At 46.7% G+C, this 20,227-nt stretch overlaps 1 protein-coding gene across 1 annotated transcript in view; it reads right to left on the bottom strand.

The window, feature by feature from the left end:
• The window catches only part of CDH5 (cadherin 5), a 38,559-nt gene that overhangs the window by 7,584 nt on the left and 10,748 nt on the right, over nucleotides 1-20,227 (bottom strand). The window contains exons 2-8 of the mRNA XM_001082641.5: nucleotides 17,796-18,027; nucleotides 10,435-10,723; nucleotides 8,877-8,993; nucleotides 7,804-7,968; nucleotides 6,737-6,924; nucleotides 4,945-5,192; nucleotides 1,044-1,186 (exon numbers count right to left, since the gene is read on the bottom strand). Of these exons, the coding sequence (XP_001082641.1) occupies nucleotides 1,044-1,186; nucleotides 4,945-5,192; nucleotides 6,737-6,924; nucleotides 7,804-7,968; nucleotides 8,877-8,993; nucleotides 10,435-10,723; nucleotides 17,796-18,008 (1,363 nt within the window). The 5' untranslated portion in view covers nucleotides 18,009-18,027. The remainder of the gene's footprint in view (nucleotides 1-1,043; nucleotides 1,187-4,944; nucleotides 5,193-6,736; nucleotides 6,925-7,803; nucleotides 7,969-8,876; nucleotides 8,994-10,434; nucleotides 10,724-17,795; nucleotides 18,028-20,227) is intronic.

The following is a 20,227-nucleotide window of genomic DNA, read 5'->3' as shown; positions in this document are numbered from 1 at the left end:
TGAGACCCTGTCTCTCCCTTAAAAAAAAAATTAGCACCATGAGAAAGTGGTTCTGGAATAAGGTTAAGTAAAAATGCGGAATATATTATCTTACACAAACATTACAATCTCATGTAAGTATAAAAATATGTATAGAAAAAACAAAAATACAAGAATGTGCTAACAGTAACTGTCTCTGCATGGTGGCATTGGTGGGAGGAGTATTTTCTTCTCTTTTTCTGTATTTTCCACATTTTAAACTATTGAAGTATAAAGATTCAATTAATGGGATTATGTGGAGGAGAAAGAAGCAAAGACTGATCTGGCCAAACATGCAGGAGTCCATTACAGTTTGGGGCAGCAGCTGTGTTGGCAGAAGTGAGTCTGGGTGGGCCTGGCAGGCTCCAGGGATCCTTGGCCTAGTGGGCTCCTGGGTAAAGTGGAGTATTAATAATTCTCCTGGAGGGTGATTGTGATTTTCTCATATAGATAAAGGATGCAAAACTCCAACTCTTGCCCCTCCCTCTGGCAAAAATTACCCAATTTCTGGAGAACCTCACAATCTCAAAGTTGGAAGCTGCTTCACATTTTGAATTCTACCTATTAACTGGTGCATAAACACCCTCTGAGGGAACATTTCCCAAACAGCCATGATACTAAGAATCATGGGACCCTTGTTAAATGCACATCTCTGGCTCACTGGACCAGAACCTGCAGGGTGGAGTAGAGCTTTATGCTTAATAGGTGCCTTGGGTGATTCTCGTCACAGACACATCTGCACAGCCCATTTCATGACAGTGCTTTTCAAACTGTGACATGCATGAGATTCTGATTCAGTGTGGGGGTGAGGCTTGAGATGCACTTCCAACAAGGTCTCAGGAGATGTTGATACTGCTGGTTCAAGGACCACACTTAGGCATGGAAGCTCTATAGCATCCCAACCAGCGGGTGCTTCAGCAGGCACTTCTAATACCCCTTGAGACCCCAAATGATTGATTATGCCAGTTGGAAGAATGAAGGAAAAGGAAAAGAACCCAGGTGCCCTGGCAGATGCGGCCACTCACCAGTGGAATCCAGTTCTTTGGCCTCCACAGTCAGGTTATACCAGGGGTAGACTTCTCTGTCCAGTTCTTTCTCATTGTAAATGTCTCCCTTTTTTGTGACTCGGAAGAACTGGCCCTTGTCACTGGTCCTGCGGATGGAGTATCTGCCCAGGGGAGAGAGTTTCATGGCTTTCTAGTGTTCTTTGCTGAGTCTACACTCCTCAGCATGATGGACAAGGCCCTTCTGCATCTGTCCCCTGCATCCCACTTCATGCCCCTCTGTCACTGCTCATTGCACTCTGATACTCAGACAAGAGTGGACCTACACAGAGAGATTCAGGATAACAAGATAATATCTTTGATCTTAGTTACATTGCCATCACTGGACTGAAGGTGGTACCTGAGACCATCAGATGCATGTTCAGAGCTGAACAGGTGACATCACACCATAGCTGGGACTTGTTTTAGTGATGAATGAAAAGATCATTGGGCAAGAGCCAGGGAGGAATACAAAAAGAGCTGGAAGAAATATGAAGTAATTACAAAGAAATTAACTTTGTGAAATAAAAAATTTAAAAAGTTATTTCAGAAATCAGGAAAAATCTATTGAAAGATAAATATATATGTTTCGTGTATATAGGAATAATAGTTGCTACCAATGAGGAAACTCCCAGAACAAACAGAGCAGAAGAAATAACAAAAAAAAAAAAAAAAAAAAAGAAAAGAAAAGAAAAGAAAACTTTCCTGATCTGAAGAAAGTTTTGAGCCTACAGATTATAAGGTGTCATTGACATCAGGCATCATTGAAAAAAAAAAACCCAATATTTAGGCATATCCTGATGACACGTACGAATTTCAAGGCTGTCTGAAGAAATTGAAAAGAGTCCAGACAGAAAGAAATAATTTCCTTATGAAGAAAGAAAAATCAGATTTGCCTCAGATGCCCCCACAAAATTAAATACTAGAATACATTGACAGTATTTTTGAAGGGAACTGTTTATAATCTGAGGATTATATGAATGCATCTAGGTGTTATTAGAAGGCAAGGTTGGGCGTGGTGGCTCACACCTATAATTTGAATGCTTTGGGAGGGGCTGAAGCTGGAGGTTTGCTTGAGGCCAGGAGTTCAAGACCAGCCCAGGTGATAGAGTGAGACCCTGTCTCACCAAAAAAAAAAAACAAAACAAAACAAAAAAAAACCCACAAAAAAACAAACAAACAAAAAACACAAAAAAACATTAGCCTGGTGTGGTGGTGTGTGCCTGTAGTCCCAGATACTCAGAGGCCGAGGTGGGAGGGTTGCTTGAGCCTAGATGTTCAAGGCTGTAGTGAGCTATGGTTGTGCCACTGCACTCCAGCCTGGGTGACAGAGGAAGAACCTGTCCCCGCCATCCAAAAAAAGGCAAAGAACTAAGATATTTGTGTCCTGAATTCTTTTTTGAAAACTTACTGTATCTAACTAAACATCTCAATATAAGGTAAACACCTGGTATGGGAAGAATTAAAACAAACTATTGATTTGTTTATCATACATAGAAAAGCAATGGGTGTGTGTGTATGTATAATAGTTTTAACTGGAAAATATAGGTCCAAGGAAACATTTTAAATTTTGCAGATGGAAGTAAATCTCACTGGTAGAAATAAAAATGGAGGCACCTCATCCAAATATCTAGGAGAAAAAAAAAATAAAGAAACATAGACTGTATAGCAAAGCTGGGGAAAAAGAAAAAAGCCATTAAGTTTGATAAATGAGAAATGTAAAACAAGATAAAAGCAGTAAGATCAAACATATCAATCATGATGAAAAATGTAAACAGGTTAAACACAAAGCATTTCAGTTTAGATTAAAAAGCAAAGCCAAATGCATTCTTGTTTTCAAGAGACAACTTAATGCCAAATGACCTGAAAAAGTTAAAAGTAAAAGTTGGAAAATTTGCATTAGGCGAATATGAATAACATGAAAACAGGACTAACAAATGTAACATCAGGAAACAGAATTAAAGGCAAAATATTTAAGCAGAACAAATTGGCCAATTACATTCGGATAAAAGTTACAAGCCATAATGAAGGTAAAATAGTTGCAAGCCTTTGTTAACTGAGTGGAAAAATTAAAATACATAAAGTCAAAACTTAGATATTCTAGGAAGAAGTGGACACAAATACAATTGTATCACATCACAGAACAAGCTAAAGCAAAACCAAAAAAATACCCTATGACTTATAAATGAAAATAAAGAAACCAAGTCAATCTCTTAAATAAACTCTTGGATCAAAGGAGAAACAAAAATTATAATTACAGGCTATTTAGAATAGAATGGCCATGAAAAGAGTAGTCCTAAAACTTAGGAGATGAGGCCAAAATGTAAGAACATATTTTGTCCTTAATAAGAAGACTTAATACCCTTGAAAGATTAGCTATACCAAAATTAATATATAAACACTAATGTTTATAATATACAAACATTAGAATTCTAATGTTTTAAAAAAACCTGGCTACAAAATTTTAAATTTCACAAAAGAAAAAATGAGAGTTGACAAAAAATTATGTCAAATAAAAAAGCAACAAGGGAACAACTTTTATGTATATCTAAGGTCTAGTGTAAAGCTATATGGTTTGGATCTATGTCCCCCCCACCGAATCTCATGTCGAAATGTAATTCCCAGTGTTGGAGGTGGGCCCTGGTAGGAAGTGGATAGATGGGGCAGAGTTCTCATGAATGGATTAGCACCATCCCCTAGGTTCTGTTCTCATGATAGTGAGTTATCATGAGATCAGGTTGTTGAAAAGTGTGTAACAACTCCCTTCCCACTCCTGTTCTGGCCATGTAAGACATGCCTACTTTCCCAGGATTGTAAGTTTCCTGAGGCCTCCCAAGAAGCAGAAGCCACTATACTTCCTGTATAGCCTGTGGAAATGTGAACCAATTAAACCTCTTTTCTTTATAAATTACCCAGTCTTAACTATTTCTTTATAGGAGAATGGACTTATACAAGCTAGTAGAATAAAATAGAATGGCTTTGCTATAGAACAATAGATAGGACAGAGAATTAGAAGTAGATTCAGGTATATACAGAGAACTTAGTATATAACAAAGGTGGGAAAATGATAACTTATTATTATAATATTTAGTAAATGGTGCTGGCAAAATCTGCTATTCATCTGCAATAAAATTAAATTTAATTGAATTTATACTTACTATTGCATATTATATGGCTCTAAAAAGTATCTGTTGGAACAATATCATTTTTTTTCTAAATATTGTAAAAGAGAAATTTAGTTAAGATAGAAGAGCAAATATCGATGAAATGAGCATGACATGATCCAAAAAAAATTTAAAACAATCAAACACCAAAAGCAAACAGACAACAACAAACCCACCACAAATGCATCCATATATTTGTGTGGTCATGAAAAGAAAGGAGCAATAGGACCAGGTCAGGCCACGAACATGAGTTATCTGACAGTGGGGGTTATCAATGTTTTCTTGGTAGATCTTTGTGTTGTTTCACCGTATGAAATGAACACTTCTTACTTTTGTGGTTTGGGGGAGATAGATTCAAGAATACAGTTTTAATGTCTCTGGTGTGTCATCTGATTGGTTGCTCTCTTGACTGTCAGATCTTACCACATAGGACTGGTGAGAGCTGTGGTGCAGAGAACAAGCCTTCAAGGCGGGACAGAGGACAAGTAGCTCTGGATGCCCAGGACCATGCTAGGTGGGGGAGCCTGCGCAGGTCAAGATGCCAGGCTGCCAAGTGCAAGAGCTTGGGCTTCTTATCTTGCCTCTGTCACTTTCCCCGTAAGTGCCAGGAGAAGCCAGTTCCCCTCTGTGAGTCCTGGCCGCAGACCAGCAGGCATAGGCACATCCAGGCCGGATTGTCCTCATCATCCTCATCGACAATGCTTACCCAATGCCCTTACCCAATGCTATGCCTAGCCGCGTCGGGGTCCATGGCCAGCACTGTGCCAATCAGAGGCTTCTTCTGGTTTTCTTTCAGCTGGAAGTGGTAGAAAGGCTGCTGGAAGATGGGGGGCTCGTCCACATCTGTGATGTTTATGATGACCTGGGCTCTGTTTCCGGCGGGAGGGCTCAGGTATCGGAGGTCGATGGTGGGATCTGTGGCCTCGACAATGAAACTATATTGTTGGATGTATTCGTAATCCAGAGGCTGCATAAGAAAAAAGGATGGTGAGTGCCTGCTCTGGGCCAAGCATGTGGGTGGCACATGATCTGCACAGCAACTGTGCAAGGTAGTACCAGGACGACACTCATTTTATAGATGAGGGGCCCATGGCCTTGACAAGTGATATTTCTGAGGTCATCAAGACAGCAGCTGGGCCTAATGTCTGTCTTCAGCTGCTCCCCATTTCATCTCAGCAGCCTCATGGCCACACCCACAACCCTGGCTCTTTGCCTGGCTCTGTTTCCAGCGTTTGGGACATGCAATGGATCAACTATGGTCCTACTCTTACGGGCATCACTAGTGGTTCTACCCACAGGTCCTTAAGGACAGGCTTTTTCTTTGTTTTTGAGACAGAGTCTCACTCTTGGTGCCAGATCGGAGCGCAATGGTGCGATCTTGGCTCACTGCAACTTCTGCCTCCCAGGTTCAAGCGATTCTCTTACCTCAGCCTTCTAAGTAGCTGGGATTACAGGCACCTGCCACCACGCCCAGCTAATTTTGGTATTTTAAATAGAGACAGGATTTCACCATATTGGCCAGGCTGGTCTCAAACTCCTGACCTCAGGTGATCCACCTGCCTTGGCCTCCCAAAGTGCTGGGATTACAGGCGTGAGCCACCAGGCCCGGTCAGACATGCTTTTTCTTTATACCTTTGCTCAAGATGCTTCTCCTGCCCTTGCCTGCCTAGAAAACTCCTACTCATCCCTCAGGAAGCCAAACAGAAGGTAATCAGATGCTCTCTCAGAAACCCCTCCCAGCAGAGGTAATTGCTCCCTGTTCAGAGCTGCTGTGTATCACTTACACCTGGCTATACTTTTTTTGTTCATGCATATGTCTTCCCCATTTGCTGAGAGATTTGCTGACACTGGAGGCTGTGTCTGCCTCTCCTTGATGTTTCCAGGCCCCAGCATGGGGCTGGGTCAGAGAAGGACTCAGGCCCAGGATTTGCAGTCCTCTGCATGGCCATTCCAGAGGCATTTTTTAATGCCCCCCACAGGTCCTCTCCCTCCTCTTCCAGATTCAGTTGATCTGGCTTCTCTGACTGTCAGCAGCATCCATTGTCAGTGGCCATCCATTTCATCACAATTACTCACTGTTTTCTTCATGCTGATGGATTTCTACTGGCCAGGACACAGGGCAGGCCAGAAAGTGCCAGAGAGGTAAAACCTCCAGGAGCAGTCCTGTCAACGCTACAGGAAGTGGGTGTATAAATACCCCAGCTCCCTCACCCTCAGCTGCTGCAACTCTGAGATATTTTCCACACTGACCCCCCAAAAGGGTCATTGCTCCTGGGGCTTCCTGGGGTCACCTCCCAGATAAATGATTTATACCCAATCTTTGCCTTAAGATCTGCTTCCCGAGTAACTTGCCCTAAGACACTGGATCACAGTCTCCATGAACACATGACCAGCTGGGAGCTTTGATGGTCATTTGATGGTCTCTGGCCCAAGAGCAACCCCCAGGCAGGACCTGTGGGTGCCAAGAGCCCCAAGCCCCATGTTTGATGTTGTTACCATTGGCCTACAAACCTTCATGGGCTTGATGATGCCCTCGTTGTGGGTGGGGTTTGTCTCAATGGTGAAAGCATCCTGGTAGTCGCCCCGCAAGATGCTATACTTGGTCATCCGGTTCTGGGGCTCATCTGGGTCTTCAACAAACAGAGAGCCCACAGAGGTGCCCACACGGGTGTCCTCAGGCACGACAAATGTGTACTTGGCTGATGCAAACAGAGTACCCAAAAGGGCATTGGGTTAATGAGATAGACAAGGCGATTGTCTCTTTCAGCTATTCTAACATATTTTGAGACAAGAAATGGGCATAATAAAATAATAATAAATAATAATATCCCTGGGATTCTCAAGGTAAAGAGGGTCTTCCCTATCTGTGTGTCCATCCATCTATCCCTCCATCCAATAAATAGCTATTAAGCACCTATTATATGCCAAGCACTTTGCTAGGGGACCTATCAATGGACAAGAGAGACAAGTCCTGCCTTCAGGGAGCTTATGCCATGTACAAGGAAGCCACTTCAGGACAACTGGCCTGTCTCTAGGGCGGCTGAATGACTGAACGACAGCATCAGCACTGGGAGTTGCAAGCGAGAGCCATCTGCCCCAGGGTATGGGAAAAGCTCTCATCAGACATTCTTTGTGGGGAGGATCAGTCTGTAGGTGGGGTCAGGGCCCAGCCCTGGCTCTGGATATAGAACTTTGCTGTCCCCATGTTCACTGGCTTGTGGGAATTTCTAGCTGGGACCTGAGTCTCAGGGCTTTGATTTTACAAGCCCATGGGATCTTGGTGAAACTGCTTGTGTCTCATGGTGGGACATCGTACAGTGGTGGCACCCAGCAAGGAGTGGGATTTCCCTCTGGCCTATGAGGGGATTGTGGCAGGGGGCAGCAGGATGGCCTTGGGAATGTGGTACTGGGATGGAAACAGGGCCCCTCCCTTCACCCAAAGGACTCCTTTGGGCATCAGGCCTACCCTGGGATAGAGGGAGAGGTAAAGGGATTTGTAACTCTTCTCCCAGAGCCCCAAGTCACTGAGTCTGGGGTATCCCAGCCCCCCTTCCCAGGGCCCTAGAGGAGGGGCTCACTCTGGGTGAAGAAGGGGAAGTTGTCATTGATGTCTTGCAGAGTGACCAGCACAGTGGCCGTGCCCGAGTCCCCCCGGAGGCCCTGGGCATCTCGCGCTTCCACCACGATCTCGTACCTGGCCTGCTTCTCTCGGTCCAAGCTTTTGGTTATTGTGACAATACGTCCTGCAAAAAGAGTCCCAGCAGGAGCCATGTTACCAGCTTCTAGAAAATACTGACGCCTGGAGCCTGCCCAGAGAGAACCCGATTTAAGAGCTTCCCAGGTGATTCCACTGTGCAACTGGGGCTGAGAACTGTGAGTCTACAACCCACTACCTCCATGGTGTATACTGTGAGGCCGAAGCTGGCCCAATAGTTGGGTTCAGTATTGGTTCTCGCCACCTGAAATATTGTGTTGACAAAGACCATGAGGCCATATCTAGGCTCAAAGGGAAAGAGTTCTGTGATAGATTAATGATGTCTGCCTTGTTGCACTGTAGCATAGTAGTGGCATCTGTGCGACACATTTGCCATCTCTCTGAAAGACAGTTCCACTGGACTTCTGTCTTGCTCGCAAGAGTCAGTCCTTACATTTTTTGTTAAGTCACCACATGAGCAATTACTATGGGCCTTGTTATACAATCTAACTCAAACTTTACAGCTACCATACAATATAAATATAAGCATCCCCACTTCCTAGATGAGGGAACTAGGGCTTGCAGAAGTTAGTTGATTTGTCCAAGGTCTCTAGAGGGGGTGAGTAGCAGAGCTGGCTTTGGAATCCAGATCTGTCTGAACCTGCACCCAGAGCAGCTAGCCAGCGTCCTCTGCTACCCCTTGGTCACTTCTTGGGTAACGAGATCCTGATTTTGTTCCCTGGACTTGAGTCCATGTCTTGGGCACCTGCCTGCTTCCTTCTCCCTTGACCAGCCACCTTGTCTTTATGTATGATACTGACTACTTCCATGGCACAGTGTGGTTCAGTGGCAGTGACACCTGTCAGCCTGGACTTCCCTTAGCACATGCACCTGGAGTATCCACCTCCCCTCGTCCCTTCAAGTCAGTGACTGTCCAGGATTGTTAGTCACACAGACCAGAATTATCGATGGCAAAATACTCTTTCCCCTTCAGGATTTGGTACATGACAGAGGCGTGGTCCCCCACAGTGGGGTCGTCTGCATCCACTGCTGTCACAGAGATGACCGAGGTCCCTGCAGAGAGAGAATCCTGGGGTTACTGACTTGTGACTACAAGGCCCCTTACCCCATTCCTGGAAGACAGCAGATGGGGCTCAGGCTGTGCTCTGTCCCTACCTCCCCCAGGTCCTGGGAAGAAAAGGCTGTTTTATTTTCTGAGGAGCCTGCATGGGGGCAAAGTGCTGGTGGCAGTGGAAGCCCAGCCAGGTCAACCTTGAAGGGGTCAAAGAGATCAGGTGGCTTGTGTGCTCCCTGGGGAAAAGAGGGAGGGGGTAGAGGGTTGGGGTCAGGGAGAGAAACCGAGGACAGCAATGAGCTGCTTCTCCCTCTCCTGGAAAGGTGCCCCCAAAGGGGTGTCACTTCTCGCATCCCCTTGAACTCCAGGATCACACACTCAACCGAAAGGTCTGGTCCTAGGGCCCTGGCTGGAGACTCTGGACTAAGGGGGTGAGGAGGGAAGCTCTTTTCTGGCACCCCCTGGAGTCTGGGGGGTTCTGAAGAGGTAGAGTAATAACCTCCTGAGCCCAGAGCCCAGGATGGTGACACACCTTGGGGCTAGTGCTCTGTTCCCCACACCACTCCTGCATGGCCCCTAGAGATGAATCCTTTTGCCTTAGTGGCAGGCCATGACAATCTTCACATGTAAAGGCTATACTCTTTGTGTGCTAGTCCTGAGAGTCAGAGGCAGTGGGTGGAGTTTGTTCCAAAGAGTAGTGAGATACGTTTGTGCCTCTGATGGCCGGGGTGAGTTCATGATCAAAATCAGGGCACAGTCTATGACTAGGGGCAGGATTCAGTCCATGATCAGAATCAGGGCTCAGTCTATGACTAGGGTCAGGGCTCAGTCCATGATCAGGATCAGGGCTTAGTCTATGACTAGCGTCAGGGTTCAGTCCATGATCAGGATCAGGGCCAAGTTTATGACTGTAGTCAGGGCTCAGTCCATGATTAGGATCAGGGCTAGGTCTAGGACTAGGGTCAGGACTCAGTCCATGATCAGGATCAGGGCTCAGTCCATGATCAGGATCAGGGCTTAGTCTATGACTAGGGTCAGGACTCAGTCCATGATCAGGATCAGGGCTCAGTCTATGACTAGAGTCAGGGCTCAGTCCATGATCAGGATCAGGGCTTAGTCTATGACTAGTGTCAGGGTTCAGTCCATGATCAGGATCAGGGCCAAGTTTATGACTGTAGTCAGGGCTCAGTCCATGATTAGGATCAGGGCTAGGTCTAGGACTAGGGTCAGAGCTCAGCCTGTGGCCAGATCAGAGCTTGTAAGGAACTAGAGTTTCTTTCAAATCATATAAAGTGGCAACACAGGCCTTACAATCACTGCCCTGAACTCACTGGATTCCTACCCCAGGCAGTGAAGTGGCTGATGTGAGAGGTGCCCCCAGGTTGGGGATGAGGGAGGGAGGAGGGAGAAGAAGGAGGACAGAGTGGGCATACAACGTACCCACAGCCGATGACTCAGGCACGGACGCATTGAACAACCGATGCGTGAACACAGGCCAGTTGTCATTCACGTCATGAACTTTGATGGTGAAGCTTGAAGGAGTCTCCAGGTTTTCGCCAGTGTCCTTGTCCACAATGACAGCAGTGAGGTGGTACTCTGAGATGTTCTCCCGGTCCAGCCTCTCAATGGCAAACACGTCTCCTGTTTCTGCATCGACCCGGAAGACCTTGTCCACAAATTCTCCTTTGAGCAGGTACTTGGCGTTCTTGCGACTCACACTTGACTTGATCTAGAAAAGAAGAGATGACGTGAACTGGGAATGGGTGGCGGCGGCTGCATGTGAGAGTATGTGAATGAGAATGTGTACACAAGTGTGCATGTGCATGTGTGTGCATGTGTGTTTGTGGTGTGTGTGGTGCTGGCCAGGGTCTCTAAGTGTGACACTGAGGTTTTTATCAAGAACCTCTGGCAGCCATAAAAAAGAATAAAATCATGTCCTTTGCAGCAACATGGATAGAGCCGCAGGCCATAATCCTAAATGAACCTAAGTGAACTAACCCAGAAGCAACAAATCCAACACCACATATTCTCATTTATAAGTAGGAGCTAAACAATTGGTACATATGACCATAAAAATTGAAATAATCAACACTGGGGATTCCCATAGAGGGGAGGTTGGGATAAGGGTGAGCGTTGACAAATAACCTATTGGCCATAATGCTCACTATTTGGGTAATGGGTACGCTAGAAGCCCAATCCCCACCAGTATGCAATATACATGTAACGAACACGGACATGTACCCCCGAAAATAAAATTTTTAAAAAGCCAAAAAGAACCTCTGACTAGTCACCAATGAATTGTTCTCATGGTGTGAGTTGCCTGGCAGAGTCCCAATATGCCTAGAATGGTGCCTGAACAGAGTAGGTGCTTAGAAAACTTTTTTTTTTGAGTGGAAAAATATACTTGGTGCCATTGGAAGGCAAAGGATATTTTTGCCCTGTAGAAGTCACTTAACCTCTCTGAGTTTTAGTTATCTCACTTGTAAAACGGAAATAATATCGCTTCTGATGTTGCTTTGCTCTGAGTAGAACAGCACCTTTGAAGATGAGTTCTGGGAAACACTGAACTCTTTTGCTGTTCCACACAAAGATGGAGTCCTAGCCAGTGGTGTGCTGGCACTGGATTGTATCACCTTGGCTTTTGAGAACCAGCTTAAATTTTCAGGAATATTTGTGAGCTGATTGTTAAATACAGCCATTATTACAAATTAAATTATATAAACTTACAATTAAATAAATCATATGAAAAACAACAAATTCCCAGAATTCATCGCTTCCTAATTATTTTGCTACCTTTGACTACGTTTTGAGGTTATCTGTGTTTATGGTATCTGTATGATGGAAATACTAAATAATGATGCACTCATGAGTATCTTCTCCCATCTTGTCTTGGCCTTCGATGACATCACATCGATAGCTTGAAATGAGACATGTTGAGAGTATTTACACTGTGGAAATTGGCAAGTACTACAAATCAAACCCTTTCCCCTGGACAGCCAGTTGTCAAACATTTATCAGCACACCCCTGGGCCCAGTACAGGAAATGGTATATAAAATATTCTCTTCTTGGAGATTTACAATGTACAGCTCTGCAGAAGAGAACTCCAGTGAACTTTGTGTAACTCAGGATTTTCCATACTTCTCAGGCCACAGAATCATTTTTCTGTGTAACATGTACTGTTCATGTCCCAAGGAATAAGATTTGGAAAATAATATATGTAAAGCATCTTACACGAAACAGGGCTCAATAAGTGCTAGTTAATAATTATTAATAATAGAGCCACAGATTAGAGGATCTTAGAAGGCTAGAATTGCTAAACATTCCATTTAAAGAATCATAGAAACAGAAAATATTAGGAACAGTACAGTTCCCGTAGAATAGTATTTTATGCATATACAATGATACTCTCACAGAAGATTAGTATGTCCCCAAAATAGAATTCTATTCAATTAAAAAATATACCTGGGTGCCTGGGAGGTGCCAGGCTCCCACTAGGAGAACAGAGGGCACAGATCCCATTTGGCTCTCAGGACCTAGGTTTGCAGCCTCAGAGGCCAGCACGCTGAGGAAGTGCAACATTGCTTTTTTTTTTTTTTTTTTTTTTTTTTGAGATGGAGTTTAGCTCTGTTGCCCAGGCTGGACTGCAGTGGCATGATCTTGGCTCACTGCAACCTCCACCTCCTGGGTTCAAGTGATTATTTTGCCTCAGCCTCCTCAGTAGCTGGAATTACAGGCACGTGCCACCACGCCTGGCTAATTTTTCTATTTTTAGTAGAGACGGAATTTCACCATGTTGGCCATGCTGGTCTCAAACTCCTGACCTCAAGCGATCTGCCTGCCTCAGCCTCCCAAAGTGCTGTGATTACAGGTGTGAGCCACCACGCCCAACCTCTTTTTATTTTTTTGAGACAGGGTCTCACTCTGTAGTCCAGGTTGGAGTACAGTGGTACAGTGTTGGCTCACTACAACCTCCCCTTCCTGAGCTCAATCGATCCTTCTGCCTCAGCCTCTGGAGTAGGTGGGACTACAGGTGTGCACCACCAAGCTTGGCTAATTTTTGTATTTTTTTGTAGAGATGGGGTCTCACTATGTTGTCCAGGCTGTTCTCAAACTCCTGGCCTCAAGCAATTCTCCTGCCTTGGTCTCTCAGAATGCTGGGATTACAGGCATAAGCTACTGAGTCTGCCTCACATGATTTAAGGTCAAATAGAGCAAGGGATTTTACGTGAAGGCATCTGGTGAGGACTCTTAGAAAGGCTGGGCTCGGGTGGGTGTGGTGGCTCACGCCTGTAATCCCAGCACTTTGGGAGTCCAAGGTGGGTGGATCACTTGAGGTCAGGAGTTTGAGACCAGCCTGGCCAACATGGTGAAACCCCATCTCCATTAAAAATACAGAAAAAAAAAAAATTAGCTGGCTGTGGTGGCACACGCCTGTAGTCCCAGCTACTTGGGAGGCTGAGCAAGGAGGATCATTTGAGCCCCAGAGGCAGAGGTTGCAGTGAGCCAAGATCACGCCACTGCACTCCAGCCTGGGTGACTGAGTGAGACTCTGACTCTCAAAAAAAAAAAAAAAAGGGCTGGACTCCTCCAGAGAACTCAAAGAGGCTGGGGTCTCAAGAAAGAAGAGGGAGATTCCAGAAGGGTATGGCCACATCCCATGAGGTCTGGAAAGTGTCCCCAGGGTTTAGCAGCAGTGCAGTCATTGGAGCCCTCAGTGAGGGCAGTGACAGGGGTTGATAGGGTGGGAAGTTAGATGATGCAGCCTAGGGAAAAGTCTAGAAGGGGAGGAAGTGGAGACAGGGAGTGAGGATCGCCCCCTTGGTTGGGCAGGGTGGGAGAGAGGTGGGCAGCGACAAGCATCTTGGAGCAGGGCTGTGGCGTGCAGGGGGCAGGTGGGTTCATGAGGATGTACTAAGGCCCAGTGGCTGGGATGCATGATGAACAGCTGGACTAGAGGCAAGAAGCTATGCCTCAGTTCTGTAACCGGTGACCTGTGAGGACAGTGGAGACTCAAAGAGAAGGGGACAGTCTGGGGCCCTGTGTGAGTTGCTCAAGGTGAGGATAAGATGGTGGTCTTCCAACTGGGCTCTGGGTGAATGTGTTAGGACCCACCAGGGCAGGGAGGATGGAGGGAGGAAATCAGCTTGGATCTGTGTGATTGGAGTTCTGCATACAATTTCATATGAGTGTCCAGTTTCTGTTTTCCTTCCCTTCAATTTTTCTTCCCTAGACTTTATTTTTTAGAACAGTTCCAGATTTACAGAAAAATTAAGAAACTAGGGCAGAGAGTTCCCAGACGCCTGCTCCTCTTTTTCCCGGAGTATGAACGTCTTACATGAGTGTGGTGCATTTGTTATAATTAGTGGACCAATACGGATGCATTATTATTTACCAGAGGGCATAGTTTATGCAGAGTTCCTCAGTTTTTTGTTTTTTTTTTTTTTTTTTTTTACCCAATATCTTTTGTCTATTTCAGGATTCCACACTGGATACCACATTCCACTGAGTTATCATGTTTCTTTAAGCACCTCATGGCTGTGATAGTTTCTTAGACTTTCATTGGTTTCTGATGACCTTGACAGTTTTGAGGAGTACGAGTCAGGTATTTTGCAGGATGCCCCTCTGTTGGAATTTGTCTGCTGTTTTTCTCATGATTAGATGAGGGTTATGGGTTTCTGGGAGCCTCCACTCCTCCCACCCCTGTTTTCTAAGATCACTGTATTTAAACATAACATCTCAATGCCAAAAACCCATATTTGTGGGTTCAGAAGGCAGCTCAGGACTTGCTCCCATTGTTCAGTCACGTCTGTAAACAAAGGCTCCAGGCTCTGACCTTGATAAACAGGGACTTCCTTCCCTCGGATGACATCCTCAGGAGCTGGAGGTGATCCTTGGAGCCCTGTCCTTGCCTTTTCCACACACCCTTGTTTTTTCCCAGTGTGACGACCCCTCGTGGTTCCTTGGAGACCCAGCCCCACGCCAGGGCTAAGTGAACGCTGTTGGCAAATGACAGCAGGCCTGGCGTTCTTCCTGCTGCTAGAGACCCTTGGGCAAGCCCTTGAAAGGTTGCCCCCACTTTCTATGGACTTTCCCTGACTCACTCCACAGATTTTCCTTGAGGTCAGACATTCTTTTTAGAGGCTGATTCAAGGCACAATTATCCCACCAGGAAGGATGCAGGTGGATTGACGACATTTTCCTCTATGACACAGAGCTCGCATTTGTGTTGAGAGTCAGGAATGCCGGTTTTCCTATGGCTGCGTTCTCCTTGGGGCTCTGTGCTGGTCTCCTTGTGTGACCCTGGGCAAGTGTCTCCCCCTGTGAGTGGCCATGCTGGAGGACTTCAAGATCCCAGTTATTGTTGGGAGCCATGGGCACAGCCAGCTGGCTGTGGGTGGGGCTCCAAGTGGAGATTCCCCAGCTGGCCCCATTCCCATCCAATTTTGTCAAATGCTGCACAGATCTTTCCTAATTTCCCAAATGGGAAAATTTCATGGCAGCCATGGTTGGCCCTGCCCTAAACCCTGAACCCTGAGGTCACACCGGCCTTCTCAGCCTGAGCATGGGATGGCCCTATACCCGGTCCGCAGACCAAGCTCTGCTGGGGCATTTCTGGTACCATGGCCAGACTGGGCCTTCCCATCAAAAGTTCCTCTCCAGTCTGTTTATCTATAGCCAGAGGGCACCCCCACACCATTTGTGGGATTCTTTGTCTGAAGTATGCTGCCCCTCTAGACCAGGATGGGTAAACTGTTTCTGTAAAGGGCAGGGAGCAAATATTTGCAGACTTATGGGTCATTTGATCTTTGTCACCACCACTCAACTTTGCCATTGTAGCATGAAAGCAGCTGTGGGCAAACCGTAAATGAATAAATGTGGCTGTGTTCCGATAAAACTGTATTTGCAAGTCCAGGCAGTGGGCTGGATTGGGCCCGCAGTGGGTAGTTTGCTGATCCCTGCTCTAGACTGCCATCTCCATGAGGGTGGGGAGCATGTCTGCCTTAGCCCACTGTTGTTATCTTTCTGGCACCCAGTCCAGTGCTTGGAATGATCCTTCCTTTCTTCAGTACATTGATATGTTCTTTTTTGCACCTATCATTTAGATTCCAAGAAGCTGACAAAGTGAGATTTTAATGCACCCAAAAGAAACTTTCCTCCTCATTGAAAATTCTGAAAGCACACAGTCCATCTACCTGTCATTGTGTGTGAAATTCCACTACTAGGACCATTCCTTTCAATTAGACTGGATGGCTTTGACATCAATGACAATTTGACATGGTGAGGCAATTCAGCAGTCACTCAGATATGCTCTGAGCTCTAGGAGGATGGGCTTGGGATAGACACGTTTTAAAAGAGGACAAAGTGAGGGTCAGAGTCTGAGGTCCTGCCCTGGAGGGCAGGCTTGGGTCAGGTACCTCATTACAGGTGATGTGGAATATGGGGAGCTTTGTGGGGTCACAGGGAACCAGGGATAGCCTGAGAGAAGGGCTTTTTGAGGAGGTTCAAAGGCCTAGACTGGAGTTGACAAAAATATGGCCTGGATGGTTAACTTCATCTTCAGCACAATTCTGTGGAAGGCTGCACAGTTCTTTTCTGATCTTTCAAATGGGAAAATTTCATGGCAGGCTTGGCTGGTCCTGTCCTAAACCTTGAACCCCCAGGCCAGATGAGTCTCCTCAGCTTGGGCACTGGATGGCCCTTCTGTTAGTGATATCTAGTTTACAGACCAAGGTCTGGGAGAAATTGAACCATAGAGTTCACCACCAGCTCCACCACCATCATCGTCACCTCCATTATCACCACTATCAACACTTATCTTTTGTCATTACCATCATCACCACCACCATCTCCATCAACACTTATCCTTCACCACTACCATCACCATTACCACCACCATCATCACCACCATCACAACCACCACCTGCTCCTTTACCATCACTACCATCACCACCACTGCCACCTTTTCCTTCCCCATCCTCACCACCATCACCATCACTATCATCATCACTTCCATCATCATCACCATCATCATCACCATTACAACCACCACCTACCCCTTTATCATCACTACCATCACCATCATCACAACCACCACCTAACCCTTTATCACTACCACCACCATCATGACCACCATCACAACCACCACCTGCCCCTTTACCATCACTACCATCATCACCACTGCCAACTTGTCCTTCCCCATCCTTACCACCATCACCATTGCTATCATCATCACTTCCATCATCACCACCATCAACATTTATCTTTCATCACCACCATCATCATCACTATTACAACCATCACCTACCCCTTTATTATCACCACCATCACCATCATCACAACCACCACCTACCCCTTTATTACCACCATCACAACCATCAAAACCATCACCTACCCCTTTATCATCACATCACCATCATCACAACCACCACCATCATCACAACCATCACAACCACCACCTACCCCTTTATCACCACCACCATCATCACAGCCATGACAACCACCCACCTTTATCATCACCACCATCACCACCACCACCATTCCCACCACTCCCACCACCACCTTGCCCTTTCCCATCCTCACCACCATCACTATCACTACCATCACCACTGCCACCATTACCACCACTCCTTCCACCACCACGAGTTCTACCACTATTGCTACCACCTTCACCTTTATCATCTCCACTCCTACAACCACCACAATATCTATTACCACCTTTGCCACCATCGCCATCACCACCACCACTGTCACTACGGGCCAGCTGCTGATGGCTTCTCCTGTCCTGGGGCTTGAGCCTTACCTTGCCTACATGATGGGGCAGTGAGGTGTTTTTCTCTTCATCAATGTGCATCTGGTTCCAAATCCAGTCTCTCTTTTGGCGCCGGTGGGTGGGCAGCAGGCTGGGGGTGTCCCGTTGGGCAGGGTTAGCACCTGCTGCTGCTGCTGCTGCCGCCGCTGCCAGCAGGCCCAGGCAGGCGCCCGATGTGGCGACCAGCATCATGAGCCTCTGCATCTTCCCAGGAGGAACAGATCTGGGGAAAGAGGAGACACCTTCAGACTCTGTCTGAGTGACGGATGAAAGGAGTACTTAGACACAGGTATTTTGCATGAGAGCAGCTAGCTATAATGCTAAAAGCTTGGGGCAAACGTAATCTGCGGGTAATTAACATTATCATTCCCCCTTTCAGGGAGCAGTCAGGCACTCGGATGAGCAAAGGTAGGTTTTAGGACAACATGAGTAAACAAGCCCATTTAGGATACATTTCCCTACACTTCCTTGTACCTACTTCTCACCCTCTGCCTCAGGGTAGAACAGCTGCCTTCTGCTTATTCTTCCCCGAAGTTATGCAAAACCTTTTGACCTTTCCAGAGGGTTTGCGTCCTTTCCCTATAATTTCTTCCACCACTCTGAGCCATCTCCCGCATGTGGTGGCCACTGCCTAAGGGTGTGAGCAGCTCCCACAGGGAACCGAACTCCCTTTATCTATTCACTGCTTCATCCTTCACTGTCTGCTGACACCAGCAGAACCAGACCCCCTTCATGCCTTGATGAATTCCGAACGGGGAAGGTGAAAACAGATGTGGAAACCATTTCTACCTGTGAGTCTTGTGCTAGGACGGAAGCAAGTGCAGGGGATATGGGAGCCCACAGGAGGGCCTGTGGGGAAGGTCTCCAGGAAGAGGGTGTGAGGCTGATGCCAATGGCAGCTCCTAAGTCCCCAGGCATTGGGTGGTCAGGTTATCCTCATTGTTCAAATGAGGAAACTGAGGCACACAGCTGTTAAGTTCACATTGTAGTAAGTGGTGGGACTCAGATTGGAACCCAGGTGTCTGATAGCTAATCTTTATCAAGCACTTATTTTTTGCCTGGCACTGTTTCAAGCACTTTATATGTCTTATCTATTTAATATTCCCCATCATCCTCCAGGTTGGTGTAATGATAACCCTCATTTTGCAGAAGAGGTACAGAGAGGTTTCGGAACATTCCTGAAATCACCTAAACTGTAAGGAGCACAGCCAGGATTTGAACCAAGGTTGTCTGGCCCAGAAGTTCAAGTCCTTTCCTCCTGCTTTCCCTTGTCCCAGCAGCTGCTATGGGGTAGGATTTAAAGCCTCCTCTCGGCAGACGTCCTCCTGCCTGAAAGCCCCTTTGACAACTTTGCATTGATTCTGTCTTCAGAAGGCTCTTAGGAAAATCCAACTGTCTTAACCCTGAGGGCCAGCCCTTCACTCCAGATCTTACAGTGAGTGGTCAGCTTTGCTGTCAGAAGAGCAGGGGTGGGTGGGGTGGTGAGTTGAGGGTCTGGGTTCATAGGAATGGCTTCATAATTTGTGTGGCCCAGTGCAAAAGAATTTTAAGAAGGAGACAGAACATTAAACCAAGCATGAGGCCCTTTGAAATGCAAGCCCTGTACAGTTGCACAGGATGCACAGTCTCGAAGGCAGGTCTGTAGGGTATGGATGTGGGTTAACCAGAGATCAAGGCCTGGCTTCATGCTGAATTCCAGGAACAGGGGTTTTCTCTACTGCCCCATGAGGAGTGCGGGCTGTGACCTTGGCCATTAGCATGTTCTCTCAGCCCTGACTCTGTCTTTCCACCCTCCGGGGTCCCTGTGTTACTGACTTGCAGCTCCTGGGATGATGTAGAGGAAGAACAGGTGGGTGGGAGAGGGAACCAGGGCTCACATCTGGAGGCACATAAGGATCTACAAGGTGCTGGATGGGATGGCCTCCTCCCTTGACTGTCTCCTGCCTGGCCACAGGGAGAGGCTGGACTCTGTACATCACAAGAGGTTTGTAAACTCTAGTAACATTTCCCCTGATTTACTGGCGCCGGGCTGACCTCAGTGAGGGCTGAGGGTGTCTGTGCTGGGCCAGCTGACCTCTGGACCCACTGATTTTAGTATCGACGGCCCCTGCCTTCTGGTTCCTGTCTCTGGCCCTGGAGGAAGTGGACTCCCCGGGTGGGGATAGGCCCCAGAATGCAGGTGCCATATGCCTGGGGGATGCCCTGACCCCTCTGGGCCTCAGTTTCTCAGCCATAAATGAGGGGGTCAACCTGGAAGAGACTTGAGGCCCTTGAAGGATGCTCTAGGCAGGAGGAAGGTGGTGAGCAAAGGCTTAGAGAAGAAGGGGGGCAGATTGGGAGTCCTGGCCAAGAAGCTGGTCCCTGACTCAGGGGAGGCAGCAGGCATGACCCCTACCCCAGCCTCACTGGGTCCAGACCCTGTG

This window comes from Macaca mulatta, chromosome 20, assembly GCF_049350105.2.
Source record: "Macaca mulatta isolate MMU2019108-1 chromosome 20, T2T-MMU8v2.0, whole genome shotgun sequence".
In the NCBI taxonomy this organism is placed as follows: Eukaryota; Metazoa; Chordata; class Mammalia; order Primates; family Cercopithecidae; genus Macaca; species Macaca mulatta.
This window is presented reverse-complemented; position numbering and strand designations above follow the sequence as displayed.